The sequence below is a fragment of the Siniperca chuatsi genome, linkage group LG1, assembly GCF_020085105.1.
Source record: "Siniperca chuatsi isolate FFG_IHB_CAS linkage group LG1, ASM2008510v1, whole genome shotgun sequence".
NCBI lineage: Eukaryota > Metazoa > Chordata > Actinopteri > Centrarchiformes > Sinipercidae > Siniperca > Siniperca chuatsi.
The window spans coordinates 32,885,767-32,909,144 of NC_058042.1; the positions used below are offsets into that span (position 1 = coordinate 32,885,767).

The 23,378-nt window shown below is 38.9% G+C and overlaps 1 protein-coding gene and 1 long non-coding RNA gene across 7 annotated transcripts in view; one reads left to right on the forward strand and one right to left on the reverse strand.

Annotated features, from left to right (window-relative positions):
- The first annotated feature begins 2,094 nt into the window (after nt 1–2,094).
- LOC122872085 lies at nt 2,095–11,940 on the forward strand. Its single transcript, XR_006377019.1, has 2 exons — nt 2,095–2,283; nt 7,274–11,940. It is a non-coding gene; the product is annotated as an uncharacterized LOC122872085 (long non-coding RNA).
- LOC122871833 (AP-2 complex subunit alpha-2) overlaps nt 9,125–23,378 on the reverse strand; it is a 39,700-nt gene continuing 25,446 nt past the window's right edge. For 5 of the 6 annotated variants that reach the window (XM_044187700.1, XM_044187488.1, XM_044187576.1 and 2 more), the window contains 10 exons: nt 20,010–20,174; nt 19,612–19,698; nt 17,283–17,416; nt 16,450–16,532; nt 16,104–16,193; nt 15,384–15,507; nt 15,187–15,303; nt 13,860–13,929; nt 12,549–12,683; nt 9,125–12,463 (listed from right to left, as the gene is read on the reverse strand). In XM_044187700.1, the coding sequence (XP_044043635.1) occupies nt 12,386–12,463; nt 12,549–12,683; nt 13,860–13,929; nt 15,187–15,303; nt 15,384–15,507; nt 16,104–16,193; nt 16,450–16,532; nt 17,283–17,416; nt 19,612–19,698; nt 20,010–20,174 (1,083 nt within the window). In that variant the 3' untranslated portion in view covers nt 9,125–12,385. The remainder of the gene's footprint in view (nt 12,464–12,548; nt 12,684–13,859; nt 13,930–15,186; nt 15,304–15,383; nt 15,508–16,103; nt 16,194–16,449; nt 16,533–17,282; nt 17,417–19,611; nt 19,699–20,009; nt 20,175–23,378) is intronic. The other variant, XM_044187393.1, reaches the window with a different exon arrangement.

Here is a 23,378-nt window from a genome sequence, read left to right on the forward strand (position 1 = left end):
CATCTACCACACAGCCAAGGAAACTCGCAATTGGTTTCAGAGAAAGAAAATAAAGCTAGAATGGCCCAGCCAATCACCTGACTTGAATCAAATTGGAAAATCTGTGCTGCAAGTTTCAAGTGAGGTAGAAGTCCTGTAAGAAATTGGCTCCAGTTCAAGTGTATTAACTAAAAGATTTCAGTTGAAGTGTTGGCTTTAGTATAAAATCATGAGGTGTGTAAATTGTGTTTAGTATGTCCAGCAGTGGATATTCATTTAGCCTTGAAGATGAAAAACCCCGATATAATACTGCTAATGGGAAAGTAATCAAATAAATTCCTCCCCAATCAAGTCAAAAAACAAATCTTAATTTGTTGTTCTGGTTTAAACATTGAAATTGATTGTAAACTATAAAGTTGTGACAAAAATGTCAGCTGTCACTCCTTCACCTTCCCTGTGGTGTAGCTTCTCTAAAACACAGGTGATACACAGTAGAAATGGAAACAGCTATCTTTGACTCAAAATCAAAACACACATCTGTCTTTACCCATTAGTGGGTGTTACTCAATCCAGGACTGAGTGCTTTGGAGTACTCAAGGCAAGCCAGCCAGCAGTAAGGCCTATATTAAAGACCCTTGCAGTCAAGTTTACACAAGTACAATGTGGAATTTTGAGAGTTGAGCTATATTGAACATAATACTGTATCATTAATCATGTTTTTTCATTAAAAAATAAGCAATGTGTTTTAATTTGTTTACAAAGGCTGATTATTTTTATTAGTAAAAACAACTTTGGGATGTGGATGTTGAAATTACATCACATTTAAATTGCAACAACATATCCAGCCTTTCTTCTTTTTCTAATGCAGCCTAATCCTGTATCTAGCACGGAGACTGAACACTTGTTAGAAGGTACAGCAACTGATAGTAAGCACCAAGTACACTGGATAGAGTACCAAGGACACAAACTAGGTTGTAATGTCATCGTTTAGGCCCAAATATCTACAATATAGTTTAGTTACACTTGAACACTGTTTAACATTAGAATCCAGTGAGCTCACAGAAATATGAGTCTCAGTGGCTTTTAGTCTGAACTATCAAAATCAGGTAGGCCTATTTGGAGCTGTAAGTGAAGATGAACAATAAAAGTAATTATTACCCCAATTAGGTTCACAACAGAAACCGTGAGGCTGGTAACTGAATTGACTGATTGGACTTGATGAAAAGCCATGTGCGGCTTGTATTTCGGTGGCCCCATTTGGACCCTAGTGTAAAGCTGTGGTCCAGCTGAGCACATGTCTGTGTTCTCTGTAACAGAGGTAAGTACAGTGCACTAAACCATAATGTGAGTATACTGGACAAAAATATGAAAACAAGACCCATGTTATAAAACAGAATTGCTTTAAATTGACTTCCTGACGCCACTGACAAGTCACAGTAACTTCACTCATTGCTAATTTTCTGAAGTTTTGAAAAAACTGTCAAACTATGCCACCAAAAAAACTCTAAACCTGAACAACAATCATCCAAGACACCTGTTCAAAACAACACAATTAGCATCGCCCCAATCAACATTGGCAATGTTGCTGATGAGGACCAGAATGAAGCTAGTGCTAGCGCACCTACAAACAGCAATATACTGGGTGCAATTCGTTCACTAAAGGAATATTTTGCCAAACAATCTATCGATATGGAAGCAATTAATGGCATTAAAGGAGATTTATTGTCGCACTTGTGGAGAATTGGCGAGGCGGAAGCAGAGGAAGATATAACTGCCCTCCAACAAAAGGTTAAACAACTGGAGTGAACGACTGCGATACCCAGAGGAAAGGAAAATTCAAAATAAGATCTCTATTTCTTCCAGCCTATTTCTCCTAGACATATCTGAGCTCATTTTAACATCAATATGAGATTTTGACTATTTTCTCATATTTCTTAAATTCAGCTCCTGAGAAATAGCCTTCCTTTTGTCTCAGTCTGATCCTAATTTAATCCTAATCCTTTTTTTCTCTCACTGCACTGATCATTATTTGTCTGAAGTAATCAGCTCCTGAGATAACAGTAAAAAGAAAACTTGATTGGCTTATAAATGAGCCTGCACAATATCAGAAATGTGTCTCAGTGATCAAATTCAAGTCTCAACTCTGTATATTTGATCTGTTCTCAGAGTTGTCTCACTTCAAAAACAAGATCTACATATAAACTTCAGTTTCTCTGATTTGTCACAAAACCGCCCACCAGATGTAGAAAAACCAAGCAGGAAGACACGCAGAAATAGTTTTGTTTCGCATCCTCGATATCAAGGGTAAGTCATTTTGAATATATATCTACATGAATGTGTTTAGTTCATTAGGATGAGTGATGATACAAGTTAGTTATCATTCCTTTTAGCCGTTTCTCAGTAGATTAGGTTACCCGAAAACATCAGTTTTGTCATTCACTAGTTTCACAGGTAACGTTAGCTTAGTTAACAAATATTATGATGCCTAACGTTAGGTGTCTTTGTTTACACTCCAGGTAACGTTACATTATCTGTGAAATATATTTGCGCTCCATTAAAACACTGTAGTTAACGCTGTAACAGTTAAGCTCGGACAGAAAATAAACTGCAACCAGCAGTTTCAATCATTTATTCTGTTAACATTAAAAAAGAGGCAACATTCAAGCACTGCTGCTGATTAAAACTGCATTTAAGCCTCAGTATTTTGTTCATGGAGAAGAGTGTTTGCTACATAGACTGTATAAAACAGTTTGCTACAGGTAAGGAGTGTTGGGTACCGGTGCTGTGCTCAAGCTAACGTTTGCAGCTCAGATTTGAGAGAGACACCCCCGCCCCCAGTGTGTGTGGAACTGCAGTGCCAGCTGAAGTCGTAGCCACGGTAAAATGCTTTCTTGATTAAAATGTTATGTTACTGATAGTCAGCCATACATGTCTATAGGATCTCGTGATGTAGCGCAGCAGCTATCAGTAATGGACTGTACTGGTATAGTCCATTACGACGGAGACTTTCCCGTTGGTCACCGCTGAGTTAGGCGTGGACAGATGACGATGTTTTTAGCCGAGAGTCTGGCTAAAAAAACTTCAAACCAAGTCTCATAACAGCGGTTCAGAGCAGCAGACTGCAGACTCCTCCCTCAGCAGGTATAATACAGCAAGTGCTGGCTCAAATAGTGGCAGCGGCAGCTAGTAGAGTGGCGGCAGCTGCTGCTGTTTGTGCTGCTGTTTGTGGCAGCTGCTAGGTGGTGCCGAAGTTTCTAGTTTATGAATGTGAACAGTCGTCAGTGTAGTATTAGATTCGCTAGGCGTAGCATTTCCATGAAGTCATTTTTTTTTTTCATTAATTTACAAGGTTTCCTTGATTAATCTTGTCAATATTTCTAAAGGTAATTATTAAAGGTTATTTTAAATTTTGGTTTTCAAATGGGAAGGTTAATTCAATTTATTTTATTTATATTGCACCAATTCATAAAAGAAGTTATCTCATTGCACTTCTCCTATAGAGCAGGTCTAGACTGTACTCTTTATATTATTTACAGAGACCACTAAATCTAATTAATTTAGATCAATGTATTATAAAAGAAAAACTCCAAATATTAGAAGAAACAATTAAAGACAACCAAAACCCCCTTGATTTCCCAATTGACCACACAGACAAAGTCTCTCCAGCCAAGAAGCTTGTGGTCCGGACACCATTAAAAACGAAATGCTCATATGCAGCACCCCAGAGATGCAGGGTGCAGTATTGAAGTTGTTTAATATCGTACTGCAGTCTGGATGTTTTCCCGACATCTGGTGCAAAGGGCAGTTGTCTAGGTAAACTATTCTGTAGTTTTCTAAATAAAAGAATACTAGATTTCCTTGAAGAACACTCCATCTTGAGTAAAAATCTAACTGGCTTCCTCCCAAAACACCACACTACCGACCATGTATACACCCATCATACTTTAATTAACAAACATCTACACCAAACAAAAAATGGTAAGATATTCACTTGTTTTACTGACTTCAAGAAAGCTTTAGACTCTATTTGGCATGAAGGGCTCTATTACAGACTTTTATATTGTGGTATAGGGGCAAAATAAATGATCTGGTTAAATCAATGTATTTGGAAAATAGATGTGCAGTAAAAATTGGAGACAAACAAACTGAATCCTTCACCAAGAAAAGAGGTGTTCGTCAGGGCTGCAACTAAAGCCTTACTTTATTGAATGTGTATAAATGAACTTGCTGTACAGTTGGATCAGTGTGCTGCTCCGGCCTCTCCCTCCTAGATAGAGAGGTGAAGTCTCTATTTTACGCTGATGACCTTGTTCTACTGCCTCCTACTGAACAAGGACTACAGCAACAGCTGGACATAGTAGAAAACTACTGTCAGAACTGGGCCCTGGCAGTAAATATGAAAAAAACAAATTTTTCAAAAATGCTGCAGATGCCTGGATAAGAAATACCAGTTTACCATTAAGAATCATATCGTTGAACGTAGTATGAGTTGTACCTACCTTGGTATAACCATAACAGCATCAGAGAGTTTCAACATGGCAGTGACTAAAAGAAAAAGCTTGAAGAGTTCTAAATGCAATTAAGAGAAAATTGCGCTATATTGTAGTGAAGTATGGGGTCCACTCAGTCATCATAGCTATACCCGTTGGGACAAACAGCCAACAGAATTTTTACATGCAGAATTCTGCAGATACATTTTACACATACACAGAAAAACACCAACAAATGCATGTGGAGCAGAATTAGGCAGATATCTACTGATAATTAACATTCAAAAGAGAGCGCTCAGTCTCACAACAGCACTACTTTCCAAATGCCAATCAGAGTAAATTATAATGCAATGTAAAGAAACCTATTTGGAACATTGGAAAGAAGAAACTAAAAGCCAAAGTAGATCAGAATGTTATCTGGCCCTTATTATGAATTGGCAGAATATATCTCTACTGTCAGAGACAGAAAGCAGAGACAGATCCTAACCAGGTACAGGCTCAGTGATCACCAACTGGCAATCGAAAAAGGAAGACACAAAAAATCGTGGCAAACAAAACCGAATATGTGGTCACTGTTTGACAGGTGAGGTTGAGACAGAGATGCACCTCCTACAATGTACAACATTCAATGAAATAAGGAATGTTTACTTTAACAAGTTCAACTCTGTTATCTCAGATTTTAAAGCGCAACCTTTTTGTACTTGTATTTTAACTGCAAGTCTACAATTTATTATCATTATTATTATTATCATTATTATTATCCTATCATAATTCTTCTGTTTATGTATGTTTTTATTTTACACATGCTTTGGCAATGTTAACATCTGTTTCCCATGCCAATAAAGCCTAATTGAATTGATTGAGAGAGAGAAAGAGAGAGAGATGAATAATCAATCCCAGGTGTCAAATTCACTGAAGTCAAAATGATATGTATAGTTTGTGTGAAATATATCTGTAGATCTGATGCTTACGTACACAAGTCTGACCTAAGTCTTCTGTCAGAAAAACTTCAGCAATCCAGGAGTTTAGTCAACAATCTTTAATAATGTTCCACAGGAGTAAAGGCAGATGTGTACATTGAATCCTGTATCCAGTATTGATAGACAGCTGATTATCAATTTGTAAAGTTGTGGTTATCTGAAGGAACATAAGCAAACAATAATTAGTGCAAACTGTTCTGAATAATCCAGGAAATAACCACAATAATAGCAGTTCTGCTGGAAACAGTTGGCTACACAGTATTATAAACAGTACTTCAAATGTCTGGAAAATATTCTGGAACACTATGCAAAATATTATAGAAAACCATCAAAGAAAAGATGTTTTGCATTTCTTAATGCAGACATATAAGGCTGTCAATTGAATTGAACATTAGGCTGTGCCATATTATGTAAGGGAAAATAAAAGCTAATGTAATGTGAAGAAGTGCTTTCAGTCTAACGTCAGATTATTCTCTGTCTCTTTCACAGTTATTGAGATCTGGATCTTTTTAATCAGGTGGAGTTGTGCATATTTTCTGCTCTTTGGGCATATACTGTAAGCAAAGGGTTAAACAATTGTGCGAGTCCTCACATTTTAGTGTGTTAATCTTAATACTCTTTCAATTCAATTCAGTTTTATTTATATAGCACCAATTCATAACAGAAGTTATCTCATTGCACTTTTCCTATATAGCAGGTCTAGACCGTACTCTTTATAATATTATTTACAGAGACCCAACAAATCCCACCATGAGCGAGCATTTGGCGACAGTGGCAAGGAAAAACTTCCTTTAAGAGGCAGAAACCTTGGACAGAAGCAGACTCAATGGTGGGCGGCCATCCGCCGCTGCCTTGTTAGGTTTTGAGAGAGAGAGAGAGAGAGAGGTTTTGGGGGAGGGGGAGAGGGAGGCATCTGTTCAAATCTGTTTGCAATCTGTTTTCAAAACCATGTCCAACATCTTGGATGTCACTCAATTCCTCACTGGAAAACTTCAGGCCACTTTTGACATGGTTCTTCTTAGATAGTGGTAATCTCTATTAACAGATATCGCCAAATGAATGCACAATCTGTAGGCAAGGGACCAAGATTTGGCAACAGAAGCGTTCTGGTTTCCAACTGCAGTCCAAGTAGTATTGACCTATCACGTTTGAGTGGGCTTTGGTCGCATGCAGGTAAACAGTCCGTGTGGAGAGCAAAAGAGGCGGAACACATTAGTCAAAATGCAGTCTCGGAACCCAACGGCTATCATCTGATGACAATTCTGCTTTTTTTAAACAATTAATCAACATTCATATGCATATATCTGTTTAAAGAGATTAGCAGAAATGTGTTTTTCTCGCGTATCAAGTTGCTAATCAAACTGCAGAGGAAGAATCCGTTTCCGGATATCCGCTGGCTACACCGGAAACCCAAAACATTGCAGAAAACTGGCCTGTGGGAGTGTGGCTACACAGGTACCATCACGGCCAGAGCTCTTGATGTGGCTGACTGATGTACCATCACTCTCAGCAGCTTAAGTCTGTAGCTCTTTCATAGTGTTTTGTCTCTTCTTCCTTCACTAGTCTCCCAGTGAATATAACATTGCTTAATGGGATGTCCAAACATTTAGATTTTACTTTTTACCATTTTATTTATAACTGCATCTGTATTTCTTCTTTACATGTCTAACGGGCCATTTCTGAATGTGCATTTTTCCAGAACACGTTAAATAATGTGCTAACTTCTGTTTTAACTGTCTTGTGTCCAGTCTCTAGTTCCACTTATCTTTTAAACTCGCATTGTATTCTTTTTTCATCGGGCCTCTGTTGTATTTTACCCAACAGAACACTGACTCTTAGGCCAACGGTTCCATGGAGCAATGTGTGATGTGGCGTGTATCATGTAGAGGGATGGTGAAGAGCCCAAGCCTGACCCAGAGGACACCGGTGTCCTGATGGGAAAAAATGGAGGTCTTCAGTGGAATGGGGAGCATTGTGTTCGCTTTCTTTGGACTCTTGATTTATTTGGTCTGATATGCACCAAAGCTCTGTAAAACAGTAGCATCAAAAACTGAACATTACAACCTTTATTAGAATCTTTACTGCAGTACTGACATAATAAACTGGGCAATGAGTTTATGTTTCATGCACTGAAAAGAATTTCGACCAACATGTAATATATTAAAAAGAAAGCTTGGAAGAACAGGAATGTTGGTATCTGTTGTTAATGCCAGATGTGAGATTTTCCTCTATTTGTTTAGATGGAATTTAGGTGTCATGATTAAATAAATTATTTATTTTGGGGGGGGGTTTAACATTTTCCAGATTGTAATTTCCAATAAAGATTTTGTGCATTACTTTCCCTTCACGTTTCATTTATATAAATATTTTCTCGTTTCTTAAATTACTGCCACCAAGCCATTTATCAGATAAGTCATACTTGATACCAAAGTTAGACAATATTGAGATCTGATTCATGCAAGCCTTAATTGTCTATTTATTGCTCCATAAGGTCGTTAAGAAGAAAACTCTGAGAAGCCTTTGAGCACAGCAAAAGAACTGCTGCTTTTCTTGTTTCTACTGTTATTCTCAAACTGGACTTAGATTGATTTATTCTTTTGCTCCTTATTGCATGAGATACAGGTCAGAATTCAGTAATCTCCAAATAAGAAGCTTATTTATTTTTGATGAGACAAAGAAAAGACTATTGTGAGCAGCAAACTTTTCCTCTGGATATTAAGCAATAAAGTCCAAGACCAAGAGGACAGAGTAAGACGCACTAACTTGAGATTAGTCGGTCTCCCTAAGAAAACCGAAGGTCCAGACATGTGCAACTTTTTGGAAAACTGGCTTCTTAAAGTATTGGGTGATGCTCTTACCCCCACCCCAGTCATTGAAAGAGCACATCAGATAGGCCAAGTTAGCTTCTTTCCAGATCTATCAGCTCAAACCCGCCAGTCTCAGCGACAATTCAATGGAATTAAGGCCCAGTTTTGGACCATGAATATCGCTACGGGCTACTCTACCCAGCTCATCTGGTAATCACTCATGACGGTCAGCATCTTATCTTCAAGTCCGTCAGAGGCAGAAGACTACCTCTGAAGGATAAAAACTACTTCAGATTGTATCCTTACTGCAGACTTTTTTTTTTCTCTCCTTACTTCATCTCTAAGGTATGTCTGAAAGTCACTATGGTGATAGACTGAGGTTAATGTGAACCTTTTCCCCCCCACTTTTAATTCACTGTATGTCGAGCTTACGGTCTGTCTTCAATTTGTTAGCGAGCCTATAAAACAACGTGTCAGTACGCAAATCATGTTGCTTCTCACAGTGTGGATCAAACGTTCTAGAAAACCAAAGTTAATTAGTCTTTGTGGGGGTTTCTGCGCTTTGTTTACAAGCCAAACGTGTAATTGAAGGATATTCAGAGACCTAATTCTAGTCAGTGGATTAACTCTTGCAGCCTGGCATTAGAAAAACTAACGTATGTAGTAAGAGGTTCAAAGAGGAAGTTGAGGATTTTTATAAAACGTGGCCACCTTTATTACATTTTATGAATGACCTGTGTAAATGCCTGTGATTAGACAGATTGGTGCTACCACCGTCACTCCAAGATAGCTTGTAATTTGAACCACAGCAAGCGTAGCATGGTTGTGAATAAGGAAAATAGGATTTTGACTGGATTGTATGCTTCAATTTTTGTGAATGTTTGTTCTGTTTATTCAAGATGAAAAAAAGAACATACTGAAAAAACAAATTGCTTTAAACCTGCATTAACTGATTTTTTGGAAACAAGCTGTAAACAAAATCAACTTACAAAGACCCAAACAAAGGCAAAATTGTTAGCACACAGTAGCGTAATTACACATCCAGCAAATTCTGAGCAACATTAGCATTTATTCGGAGTCTTTTTTCCTGCAACCTATCCTCAAAGTACATCACTTTCTGGTCTGTTCAGGTCTTCGTCAACTCTTGAGGGAAATATGTGGCTAAAATGATCCACCATGTGGCCAGCCAGCTAGTTAGCTAGCTAACTTTGTCTGTCGTTTGGTGCTCGGCAGGTAGTGTACAGTGGGCTTATGAGAGCTTTTTTTTGCTGATAACAGCTACCTGCTGCATCTCAAAATGACTCTGAGAGCAATCAGCCTGAGCCATAACACTTAAGTTGCAGATGTAACACCACAATAAGTTGAAAGATGCTAAAAAGCCCCATAGACTTAAGCCCGTTTCACAATGCTGCGCGGCAACCTTCCTGCCTACTTGCAAGAGAGTTCCCCCAAAAAGCAAAGCGTTTTTAAAAGTGGCTGCTGCCGCTATGGTCCACGGCTGCAATGAATGGCAGATGCTTCAGTGAACGTCATAGTGCAGTACAACCCACCCAAAAGTCCACAACAGGTACACTAGCTTGCAAATAAAATCAAAAACCACGCATTTGTCATAGTAGTAGCTGTGCAAGCTAGCCTGGCGCCGTGTAAATAATTGTTGTTAAATATGAGAGGACTTTGAAAGTCCTGTAGTTTACACAAGGCATAAGTAGCTGCATACTATAGCAAGACAATGGAAATTACTGAAATTACCAAAGATTTCTACTTATTTTGACAATTTACCAGTCATCTGAAGTCTGGTGGAAATGTTTTCCCAGGCCCAATTTTTCTTCTGGTTTTCCTTATAAATAGCTAGCGCTGTGTTGTACAACTCCAGGTATTCAGAGGCCAGCATTATCAGCTCCTCCATCGCTCTTCTTTCTGACCTGCGATGCCCACCCCCTTCTATTTGATTGGCCAAAGCCAGGCAGTTACCGCCAGAAGTTCAGCAGGGTGTTTCAAACAGCAGAGCAAAATTTGTGCACATTCACGTGGGTGCCAACGGTTTCATACCCCTACCGCCGTGATCTGCCGCCTTACCCTCACTGAAATAACTGGTGGTGTGAAAGCCCCTTTAAGAGGATTTTTGAAATTGGGTGCAATTTTTTTTGGCTTTGTCTCTCCAAGCGACACCTTTGACATTAAACATAAGAGTCTTTTGACATTTCCATGGTACTGTATCCAAAACAGGCTAGAAAGAACATTGATCACATTGTCAAGTGGTCATTTACAGCTATACTTTGTTTTGTTTTGTTTTTGTTGGGTATTTTTAAAGATAATTTTTTGGGCTTTTGGCCTTTATTTGATAGGAATGGCTAAAGAGAGACAGGAAATGTGTGAAAGAGAGAGGGGATGACATGCAGCAAAGGGCTGCGGGCTGGATTCCCACCCGTGCCACTGCGGTAAGGACCCACAGCTATACTTTGTTCTATTCATTATTAGCAAATATTAAATTTCACCCCTTGACATACATAAAAACAGCATAGCATTGAAGATGGGAAACAGAGGAAAGCAGCTAGCCTAGCCTCAGTCCAATGGTAAAAATAAATTCACCTACCAGCACCTCTAAAGCTCACTATATAACATGTTGAGAAACATGTTTAATACATATAAAAACAGCAGGGTAAAAATTATAAATTGCCATTTTATGGGGGGTTATGACTCTTTCTTGGCCGGGCACAATGACTTCCTCGAGACATAACCCCCTGTAAAAGATTCTTTTCACCTTTGGACAGAGCCAGTCTTTATGCTAAGCCATCAAACATGCCATCAAGGATTATGCAAAAAGTACATTTTATAAAACAGAAAATACACCATACATTATTGAAACTTAGGAATATTACCCATTTGGCAGTGCTCTATGAATAAATGCATTGAGGCGAAAGTAGTGTGACAGTGCTTTAGACTTTAAGAATATTATTATAAGTGGTGACTGTGGTTTAGTGGTAGAGCGGGTCATCCACCAATCGGAAGGTCGGTGGTTCGATCCCAGTCCACATGTCGAAGTGTCCTTGGGCAAGACACTGAACCCCAAATTGCTCCCGTGTGAATGACTAGTTACTTTGATGAGCAGTTTTACCATCAGTGTGTGAATGTGATATGTAGTTGAAGTACTTTGAGTAGTCAGAAAGACTAGAAAGTGTATATATAAGTACAGTCCATTTACCATATTCTTGTCTGTTCTTGAGTAACAAACGTTCACAGGCACAACTGTGTGGAGTAAAGTAGATATTCTGGAAACAAAATGAATTCCTTCACTATCAGAAATTGATTATCCATTTGCTACCTAATGCATTGACTTTTTGCCATTTTATTTGAGTGTTTGAATTCTTTATGTAAAAAATATGCACAATGTAGCTGAGAAAATTCACACAACAGAACCATAATTGTAGCATCCAAAGTCTATTTTTTGCTAAAAATACCACTATACAAAGCTTTGCTTTTCCTCCTGAGATGACAGGCATGTAAAATTGGTGAAATAAGTAAGAATTCTGACATCAAAATTCTCTTGTCTAAATCTGATCTACTTATGTGATAAAAATTTTTACCTAACAAGTGCAAAATGGGTGAGAAGTTGCAGAAAGCTTCCCAGTTCCGTGCAACATTTGTTTGAAACACTACAAGAATAAATGTCTCATAGAAACGCTATCAGAACAACTGAATTAATTGTTGAGATCATTGGTAATTTTACAATCCTATTGAGATTTTCAACTAACTCAGTCTCATTAATGCCTTCTAACCAACTCTTCAAAATGTTTGAATGAGAAAGGCAGTACCCAGGCAGCAAAAACACACAATTTCCAAACTGTTCAAAACTCTGGAGCTGTAGAACACTAGAGAGAAGCATTCAGAGCCTCTAGCACCATCAGCAACGTCAGCTAAGATGCTTACAGTGTGAGTACACACACAGAGTACAAGGCAGGTTTAACGCAGTGACATATTAGTAAAGATATGTGTGAAAAATACATTTCACTTAATTTACATGTACTGAAAGGAAAATAAAAAAAAGAATTTACACTGTACAATACATCAAGTCCAATCTAAAGTGAGACTAGGAGAGAAAAGGTATAAAAATGCTGGTGCTGTGTTAAGCCTAAAACTGTTCAAAGAGGAGATCACACAGTCTCTGAGACACAGAGTCCCTGCTGGTCCGGAGGGTGAGACGGTACATCTGAACAGAAAACACACACACACACACACAGTTACACAGGCTATACGATGGTACAATACATGGATGAGTCTGTGTGTGTCTTTACCTGTGCTTGTGTGTTGGGCTCCAGTCTGAGAAGGCAGCCCACCTGAGTGTTTTTAGTGTGAATAACTCCAGCTCCAACAAAGTTTGCAGGATTGGGATCCACCCCATCTAGCAGAGCTACACCAAAACCTAAGATCTACAAAAGAAGATACAGAAGAAACATTTTTAAAACCCATTATATGTACACAAAAAAGCAGAGTGATGTGAAAAAAACAGGTTTCAGCAGGAAATCAAAGACCAAGTCCCATACACTATAATCATTTAATTACCTTGACACATTAGTTTACAACAACAATTCGATTCTAGTCTATTCTATTCTAAGTTGGCAAATTTAGAATTTTTCCTGATAGTGCATATAGTATCAACAAGTCCTCCAACCCACACAATTATATGAATACGAAGTTAACTACGTTATGTAAGTCACGTACGTAACATTATGTAACTTAAAACTTTAAATAAGTCAACGTTGACTTTTGGTTTCACACAGGACACGAACCCTGGTCTACAGGGTTAAAGTCCTTTGTTTGTTTGTGCCATCATCCACTCCACCACCTCCATACGCAGATTTTCTAGCTCTTTATACTATGTCACCTGACTTCCTGGTTTGCACCCATCATAATTACCACGACCACTAGATGTTATCCTACAATAAACATAAACATGGGTCATAATAAGCTGCTTGCACAAATGACCTATATGGACATTTTTCTGGTGAGGACAGTATGTATAGTATACAGTAGTTATTGTTTTGCAAAAGACTTCTGTTAGTATTTCTCATCCATGTCTGCTTAAAATTTGAGCATGACAGTTCAGTCTTACTGGAAACAGAAGTTGACAAAACAATCTCAACTCAAGGTCCACTTGAGTTGAGAACACAATGTGGGCTTGCATGTATTTGATTGCTCAATGCAGCACCTTGCTGGATGATGTTGCATTCGCGTTGCAGCAAAAGTTTAACCTGGTTCAACTTTTTTGCCAGACAACCCTGCCTTGTTTTGCAAGAGCACCCTGCATTGGCACCCCCACTGCCCCGACGGACTGGCTACATTCAAATGGATTAGAGGCCATATCATAAATGTATCACTAATAAAATAAGTAGAAAAGTGCAAAAGTGAAGCAATAACCAAAGTCAGCACTACAAACCATCACATCATTCATGCAGATTTTAGCTATGATGTGAATGTTATATCAATGTCATATTTGAGTGGTTAAACAGCTCACACAAGAGAGAAATGAGTCCTGAATTTTCACACAAACAGCTGGTTGATGTCGACAGCTGAGCAGTTTCCCTTGATGAACTGATTTTTTTTACCTTGGCCTTGGTAACATCTGTGTCCATTGGGTGTTTGGCTTTGAAGATTTTCTGAACCTCTTGCTGAGGACTGATGACACAGAGAAATCAGAGAAGAGAATTACTTATCTCTGGGAGGGAGGCAGGACAAAATAACAGGAACATGTTACTATAGAATGCTATCCACTACAAAAACTGCAATATACACAACCTATTTGCAGTCTGTAAATGTTTTGTTGATACTTGCATTTATACATGACCTAAATGCCAAGAACAGTCCAAAACACTTTACAATGCTTCATGTTCCCACAAGGGTTCCCATGAGAGTTGGGGTTTGATAGCATTTTATTGAATCTGAAACCAGAAACAAATCCACTTATGGAATAAGTATGCTTCCAGCTAGATTTTTCCACTAGCTTAGACTTGCCACACTGCTGGCCTTGTTGAACTACAAAAACACACCGTCCATTCATATGAAGTGTGATGTTGCAGAGTGGTGCTTCCTTTACCTTACATATGATCTTTGGTCGAGTACAGACGGCAACTTGCAGGGAATCTTTTGGAAAGTTACTTAAGACTTTACTTACTTTGAATTAGTTACAACTAAAGCTAATATATGGCTGATATAATCTACCACTGACAAAACCAGCGAATGCGACAGTCAGCACTAGCTGAAGCCTGCTACCTGGATGTGTTGCACAATGCTAATAATAAGCAGGAGGAGAGACAAAAGATTCGCTATGAGATTTGGAGCTTGGATAATCTAGGTATTTTATCAACTTGGAACCAGATCCAAAACAGAACTGGCTATCTGAACCAAACAAAGGATGGAACTAAAATGTATTTATTACTGTTGAATGTGTTGATTTTTTTAAATTAATCGTTTGGTTCATAACTGTCAAAAAATAGTACAAAAATGCCCATTTCCCAATGCACAAGTTAACATATTCAAATTACTTGTTTTATCCAACCAACAGTAACCAAAAATATTTCGCTTAATATCATAGAAGACTAAGATAAATATTCACATTTTATTTTTTGGCATTGTTTAGCTTTTTTGTGGACATTACATTAACACTGACCATCTAATTAGATCAGCAATTGCTGACCTACTGTATGACAATACTTATTCAATATTGACTGGCCTTTAACACATAAAACAGACAAAATATACAGTGACATTCAGGCTGATGTTGATCCAATGAAATGGATCAGCATTTCAAACAGTTAAAGAAACCTGCCTCTGAAAACTGCAGTTTTTTCTAACAGAGACAAATGCAGGCACATCAGTTACTGCTGATAGGAACCATGGGACAGTGGTGCATTGAGAATGTAAAGTTAGCCTTACGATCCAAGCTGTTTCCAGCGTTGGAAGAAGTCTTGGGATGTCATCTCTGTGGGCTGAAAAAACTTATTCAGCATCACAGGGAGTTTCACTGCAATGTTCTGAAGAGTTCCACCATATCTGTTCACACACATATAGTCAGAAATTAGCATACAGGTAGCTAAGTACATCAAAAATAAAGTATCCATTTAGACACCAACCTGAACTGAATGTTGAGTACTGGTACATCTGTGAAATCTGACACACACTCAATGTTGAGGATCTGCTGGACCTGAGCCCCACCTTCTATTATGGGGTCTACTGTCTTAGCGTGGACATTAAGCTGTGGAGACGATGGTCAAGGATTCTACAAACACCTAAATGACACTAGCATACATCCCAGCACACCTATAGCAGCTTTGGAAAGTATTCACACCCATTCACATTGTCAATTTTGTTGTGCTGTAGGCCTAATTGAATAATGTTTTTGACAGTTTGAGTGTTATGCAGAGACAGCAGTCCTGAAGAACTGAAGTGCAAAATATTTTTCAGCTGGGTAGTAGTTGTTGATTTAGTTAAATGGTAAATGGACTGTACTTATATAGCGCCTTTCTAGTCTTTCTGACTACTCAAAACGCTTTAACTACATATCTCATTCACCCCATTCACACACATTCATACAGCGATGGCAGAACTGCTCATCAAAGTAACTAAGCATTCACACACCGAAAGCACAGCCCCCAATTTGGGGTTCAGTGTCTTGCCCAAGGACACTTCAACACGTGGGACAGGATCGAACCGCCGACATTGCGATTGGTGGACGACCCGGTCTACCACTAAGCCACAGTCGCCCCTGTTACTTGTATAAAGTAAACTCCAGTGCTCCATGTGGGCCGGAGTGGGACAATCAAGTCTGTAACAAGAAGCAGTTGAAAGGATATGAGTCTTGAGTGTGTTGTGAATGGTCAGTGATGAGGAGAAGCTGAGGAACTGGGTAGATGTCTTGTTGCCGTAGAACACATACATGCGACCTGTAGGACAACAGCAGGTAAACTATCTTTGAGTTCATTCTTTTTGAACTAATCACATCTGACCTGTAACTACTATATTAAAAATTATATATAATTACTAATCCCATTTTGCACCTGATTCTCTTCATTATTCTCTAACTCTAGCCTGTCAGAAGTATCCTTTAAAAATATCCTTAAAACTGATGAGGTCTGACAAGATTTCCCAAAAGTAAAAGTAAAACTCAAGCATACTGGAGAAAATTGTAAAGCTGCTCACCCAGGTTCTGCCTGTACTCAGACTTCAGTCCAATTTGCAAAAGCTGGTTCTCATAGATAACACCGTTGTTCTTACAAACAAACCTGGAATTTACAAGCACACAGTTACAAATTTACAACAAAGACTTTTGAGATCTTTAATTTTTGTTTAGTTTAAAACATTTTGAAAGTTTGCACTTCGTACACCCATTTGCTTGGTTTGCCAAAAAACTGGAACAGAATATTTTCTTAACATTTCAGCTAACTTGTTAGCTGATGTTGAAAGAAGGCGTAGAATAAGGCACAGGTTGGCTGGCTGCAACACTCACTTAAAGGTGGTGCCCCGAGGTGAATTTAATGCAATTAGTTTACTCAGTATAAATACTGTTAATATCTGATAGCCCAAAGTTGAGTGCAATCATTCTACTTCATCTTTTATCAAGTCATGTGTTTATGATACATATTTTAGTGCCCCTTCAGGCTTATTAATTATCACTATATATTTTGGTGAGGGAGTGGAGTTTGAAAGATAAGTGTTTACCAGGCAAAGAGGGTCTAATAAAAACACTATCCACTTCCATTATTGGAAATGCAAGATCCAGTGTTTTTGGAGTTTGACCCATACTAGCGATTAAAAGGATACCTTGGCCTCAGCAGCTTGGAATTTGAACATTCTTTTTTAAATCTGTTTATTGTGTGTCACCAAACTTTCTGAAAGTGCAATACTAAATCTCTGGTGTGCTCTAATATTTCATGGAATGTGGATTACCCTACAGTATGTATAACTATTTACAAATGGCTGTAACCTCTATTTCTCTGCTAATTTCATCAACCAAATTCACAGTATGGTCCCACCTGGGAAAATTTTCCTCAGACACATCTACAGATGCAGGAGTGGAGGTGTTGGAAAAGACATCAACTAGCAGACTGGCACCTGTTGAAGGGGTGGAATTTAGACTCAGCAGGTCAGTGAAGGCGTGGGTGGAACCCTGGGAGAGAAACATCAGCAAACATCATCTTTAACATACACTATCTACTAAGGATGAACTGATCACGTTTTTTTGCGCTGATACCGATTGCCAATCGTTTTTTTTGTTTTGTTATAGCAGCTGGTACAGCAATATTATAGGTCAGTTAGACAGCTTTGTAGTGTATTGGGATCTCCACCAGGTGGCAGCGTAACCTAGGCACGCCTGAGCAACCACATGCACAGCTGAGGTGGGAGGCGGGACTACACTACACACATACGCGGTTGTTGCTCTCAGCTGCATGCAAAAGTGTTTAACCACAGGTGTGTGGTACTCGTTTGGCTTCAGGACTTTCTGCCAGAAATGATTTTATTAAAGTTTTTTTGGCCCAGGTTTTTTTGAGCATACGCAGAGGTGTAGTGCTATTAGTAGCTCATCTAACAGGCTAGGCTATGAAAACATAGTTAAGCATGCTTTCATTTCCTGCAGGCATTGTGAATGCAGCACAAGCTGGCCAAGTTTTAACAGGCTGGCTTTGTAATGCTTCTTTGCAAATGCATCACAAATAAAGAAACCGTCAGAAGAGTGAATGATGAATGAAAATATGTTTTGCTGCTTTTTCATCTTTACTCGTTAAGGTTAGCTAGCTACAGACTGGAGAAAAAATTATTTAATTCACTGTGCCGCTCAAAGGCTACCGGCTGTTACCCGCAACTTTTAAGGTGGAATGTTTTCTGCCATGTTACTCAATGCATGAGCTGACGTTCAAGACATCAAACCACAATAAATCAACACACCTTAAATGTCAATATGACAACTTTGACCATTCTATTTGTTTTTATTGGCTCTCTTGCATGACATACGCTTTAGTGATGATTGGATCTTCAAGTGCTTAAGAAAATGTACATGAATTTCAACCAGATTATGCAAACTGCGAATATTCTATTTCCTCACTTGGAGAAAAAAGTGGCAGAGCACCAACTCTGCTGAGAATTGGCTCAAGTTTTTTGCGTCATTCAATCGGCGACTAGAAAGCATTAATCCCAATCTCCCGATCGCATATTTTTACTGAATATCGGCCGATAACGATCAGCGGCCGATCGATCTAGGTATCCCTAGTATCTTCATACAAAGCACACCACAATCTGAACAGAAGGGTAACAGAAGGGTATAGTTATGTATATATAAATATATATCTGTTCACTAATTAAATATGAGGCCACAGTGCCAGGCTAAATACATAATTAATCCCACTGGAATCTATTCATTTCGTTGCTTTCTAAGTCATGAACATTAAAGTCAAACTGAAACTTGAATTCTCCTCACTCTTTGTGTAAGGAAATATAAACTATAATGACACTACAGCTATTGTGTGTTTGGGCATTTTGTGCATTTCCCATGCTGTTGGTTGACTGTTAACTGAGAGCTGGCATTGTTAGTAGACAGGCTGTCAACCTCTGTGAGGCACTACTGACTGAAGAACATCATACTGTATAGCCTATGAACATTGATACTTTTTCACACATTGTTAGCTATCAACTGCAAGTTAAATTGTCCATCACTTTAAAACATTCAACGTCGTGCTGTTAAGCGACTTTTGACGTTTTATTTCAATACCTGCTGAGTCATCGGCGGCTTCAGCACACTCAAATGTTGTTTTCATCCCACATTATGGAGATGAGAGGGTTTAGCTACTGTTAGCTGTCTCTCTTCTATGGGACGTCTCCTTTTTGTGTCTTATTTATATGTTGAAAAAAGCAAGTCCAAAAAACATGCATAAACATGGATACCACTTGGACATGAGACAATAGCAGTGGCTATGCCAGGTTCTCATTCCTTTTTGTAAAAACAAATTAGTTATCACCGATATCCGATCAGCTGAATTTAACATTAATTAGTGATCAATATCTGCCCTTGAAAGTCTTGACCACAGAATCCTATCACAAAACCCAAACCTCTTCATTGCTGCATAGAGCAAGTGGAGAGATCATTGACGACTAGGGGAACTTCTAAGCAAAATACTGTAATATACAATAACATAAAAATCAATTGGTATAATAATGCAATTATGGTAACAGTGTGTCACATAGACACATATCCAAAAGATCGAACCACATAATTAGACAATATAGGAGGTAAAAGAAGCTACCACTTCAGTGGTAATGAATAATTATGCAATTCACTACACTATGTGTTGTTTCAAGCTATCATTATACCATTCTCCCAGCAGAGAACATGATGGGAGTGGAGGAGGCAGGGCGGGGTCTGTTGTCAGGGAGGTCTGCCATCAGTGAAGGAGAAGACTGATGGAGAAACAAAAGGAACAGAAAGAGGAGAAAAAGGATAGAGGTGTGAAGGAAGGAGAAAGGACAAGTGAAGGTGAAGATCAAAGAAATGCTAATAATGTTAGCTATAATAATGCTAATTTGTGTGATGCAGGCTTGTTTTGAAAATTCTTAAATATGCTGCTTTGTATGAGAAACTTCACTTGTTAAGAATCAAAGTTTTTTTCCTGGGTGGGGTCTGTATAAAAAAATCATTGGTAAAAAATAAAAACTCAAGCTGTACTGACCAGATTTTACCACTACCTATTACAGCACTACTATGGAGTTACCTTTTTTGTGGCTTCAGTGTTCTCGCTGTGCTCTGTGCTGCCGTTGACATTCCGCCGGGCATCGTCGATGGTGGGCAGGTTGCTTGGGCCCTTCTTTCTCTTCAGCTTGGCCAGGATTGAAGACTCTCTCTCTGGGAATGGAGGCATCTCTTCTAAGACTGTGGCCTGTGGAGGGAGAGAGAGCAAGACAATACTGTAAAGCTTTAGGCCTGGGCAATACAGACACCTACTACACCACTGCACAATTAAAAATTATGATTTTCAGTTATTTCACAGATCTAGAGTAATCGCATAAAGTCTTAGCCTTATTCACGTCAATTCAATTTTATTTATTTAGCGTCAATTCATAACAGAAGTTATCTCATTGCCCTTTACGGGGCTTTTAATCTGAAATGGATAGAGGAAGTGTTGTGTTTGTATTAACAGCATAATGCAGAAACAAAACTTGAACAGAGCAAACGGGAGCAGATCAGAAAACACGGAGGCTTCATACTAAAATATGAGCAAAAATACTTATCAAACAGAGGGAATTAGAAATAAAGGCCTGTCTCTAATATAAGCCTGCTTCTCGATCTGCTGCACATAGATTTATCAGATTTATTAATAGCTTGTTGAGGGACTACACCGTCTAATAGCTTGTTCTAAAACTGTTGTGTAGGCCTACCTAATGTAACGAAAAAGTGGTTCTAGACAGTTAATTAATGTAGAAGGACACTTGATTTTATTTTCAAAAGTTAATATGAAACAGGGAAACACAAAGCCATGTTTCCATCCAAGCATTTTTATGCAAATTATTTAATTAGAAAAGCTGGATGGAAGTGACAAAAATTGACAAAACTTTCACAATATCGCTAAAAAGATTTTACACTCACTTGAGGTGTTTTTTCCCCCCATTTGATTTGGTGTTCAACGTACAGTGGTGTGAAAAAGTGTTTGCCCCTTCCTGATTTCTTATTTTTTTTGCATGTTTGTCACACTTAAATGTTTCAGATCATCAAACAAATTTAAATATTAGTCAAGGATAACACAAGTAAACACAAAATGCAGTTTTTAAAAGAAGGTTGCTATTGTTAATCGGAATCAGAATCAGAAATACTTTATTGATCCCCGAGGGGAAACTCTTTTGTTACAGCAGCTCACTATCACGTCAGAACGTCTTTTCCTGTGTGCACTAAGTAAATCAGAATATAATACACTATAATACAGGTAAGATAAATTATGTACAAAGTGGATATAAGTATAAAATTAAAATAAGTGTAAAGTACAAAGTGGATTTACCGGTTGATGATAAGTATGTACGGTATAATAATACAATGTAATAATACAAGTAGTAAGTAATAGTGCATGAACTGTCAAGTATGAATAAATATCAATAAATAGGGAATTTTAAACTGAAAAGAGTATATTCCACAGCAGTAAGAGAAAACAAAATCCAAACCTACATGGCCCTCTGTGAAATAGTGATTGCCCCCTAAACCTAATAGTGGGTTGGGCCACCCTTAGCAGCAACAACTGCAATCAAGAGTTTGCGATGAGTCTTTTACAGCGCTGTGGAGGAATTTTGGCCCACTCATCTTTGCAGAATTGTTGTAATTCAGACACATTGGAGGGTTTTCGAGCATGAACTGCCTTTTTAAGGTCACGCCACAGCATCTCAATAGGATTTAGGTCAGGACTTTGACTAGGCCACTCCAAAGTCAATTCATTTTGTTCTTCTTCAGCCATTCAGAGTCCCCACAGCAACATCCAAAGAACTGCAGGCCTCACTTGCCTCAGTTAAGGTCAGTGTTTATGACTCCACCATCAGAAAAAGACTGGGCAAAAAAACAGCCCCAGACCATCACACTACCACCACCATATTTTACTGTTGGTATGATCTTTTTCTGAAATGCGGTGATACTTTTACACCACATGTAATGGGACACACACCTTCCAAAAAGTTTAATTTTTGTCTCGTCAGTCCACAGAGTATTTTCCCAAAAGTCTTAGGGATCATCAAGATGTTTTCTGGCAAAATTGATACGAGCCTTAATGTTCTTTTTGCTTAGCAGTGGTTTTCGTCTTGGAACTCTGCCATGCAGGCCATTTTTGCCCAGTCTCTTTCTTATGGTGGAGTCATGAACACTGACCTTAACACCTTAACTGTCTGTGTGAAGCACAATGTTAAATAACATCAACTTAGCATGTGGCTACCAAATCCTAACAGGGCACATCACAACAATAAAACTCGATGAACCAAATCAATACATATACATTCACAAAAGTAACACAGTCCTGTGCTTAGCCAAGTACACTGTTAAGCTATGTGAAGCTATGTAACGCCCAGTCACATTACCAGTCCATGGAGGGAAAGAAGGTTGCCTTGAAGTAATCCTTGTTAGCTGGTGGTCCGTCTGTTGTAGACGGGCCAAGCTGGAAAAATTGTGGTTTCCAGGGAAAGTCCTTGCTGTGCAGTATTACGATTGTGCAGATCGGAGGAAGTCGGGTGCTCCGTTCTTTGTTCTTCATACAGTTAGCTCGGCGCTAACTTCCATAGCTGCTTCTAAAAGTTAGCTGGCAGAGTTTGTGTAGCAGCTGTTGGCGCTAACTAAGCTTAGTTACAGAAATCTTACGCAGGCTCTCGCAACGCTGTTTTAGATTAGAGAGTTCAGTTCAGCTTTGTGTCTGCTCCAAGCAGGACACACTGGAGGATAACTATTGCTGTCCAGCTGCAGTGAAGAGACCAAGAGGAGAGAGAGCTTGCATACTCTCTGTTAGCGGTAAACTAACCAAAAAATCTTAAGACAAAGGCAAGTCCGTGTGTTGCAGCGGTAATCTTTTGTTCTTCGTCGGTGGGTTTGCTCAGTGCAGACCTCCCCGAGGTCTGGGCGTAGAGCGAGGAGAAAAAAAGAAAGAACAATAGCCCTTGAGCCTTTTATTGACCTGGAGACATCATGGGTCACAGGTCAGAATGACCAATGGTAGCTGGAAGCTGGGTCCATGGGGAGAGTTCACACCTACAGTAGGTGTGAATACCAATGGATTGTGAGAGACTGAGTTCAATGGCGCTCTTTTGTTTACAGAACAAACGACCATGCATGACCGTGTCCTAATAAGTTCAGTTAAAGTCACAAATGAACAAATTCATCTGTGGAGTCCCAGTGGTCCCAGCAATTGTGTAATCTAACGATTGTGCGAAATGATCGCAGTCAGCTTGTCAGGGTTGTCACGATACCAGAATTTTAAACTTCGATACTAGTATAAAAAAAACACAGTACAGTGGTCTCTGTGGGTTTCCCCTGTACCTACAGTAGATGGCTTTCACCACGCCCCCAGTTTGGAGAAGCAGACAGGAGTACCAGCACAGAAGCTAAGCATTGCACTGCTGTG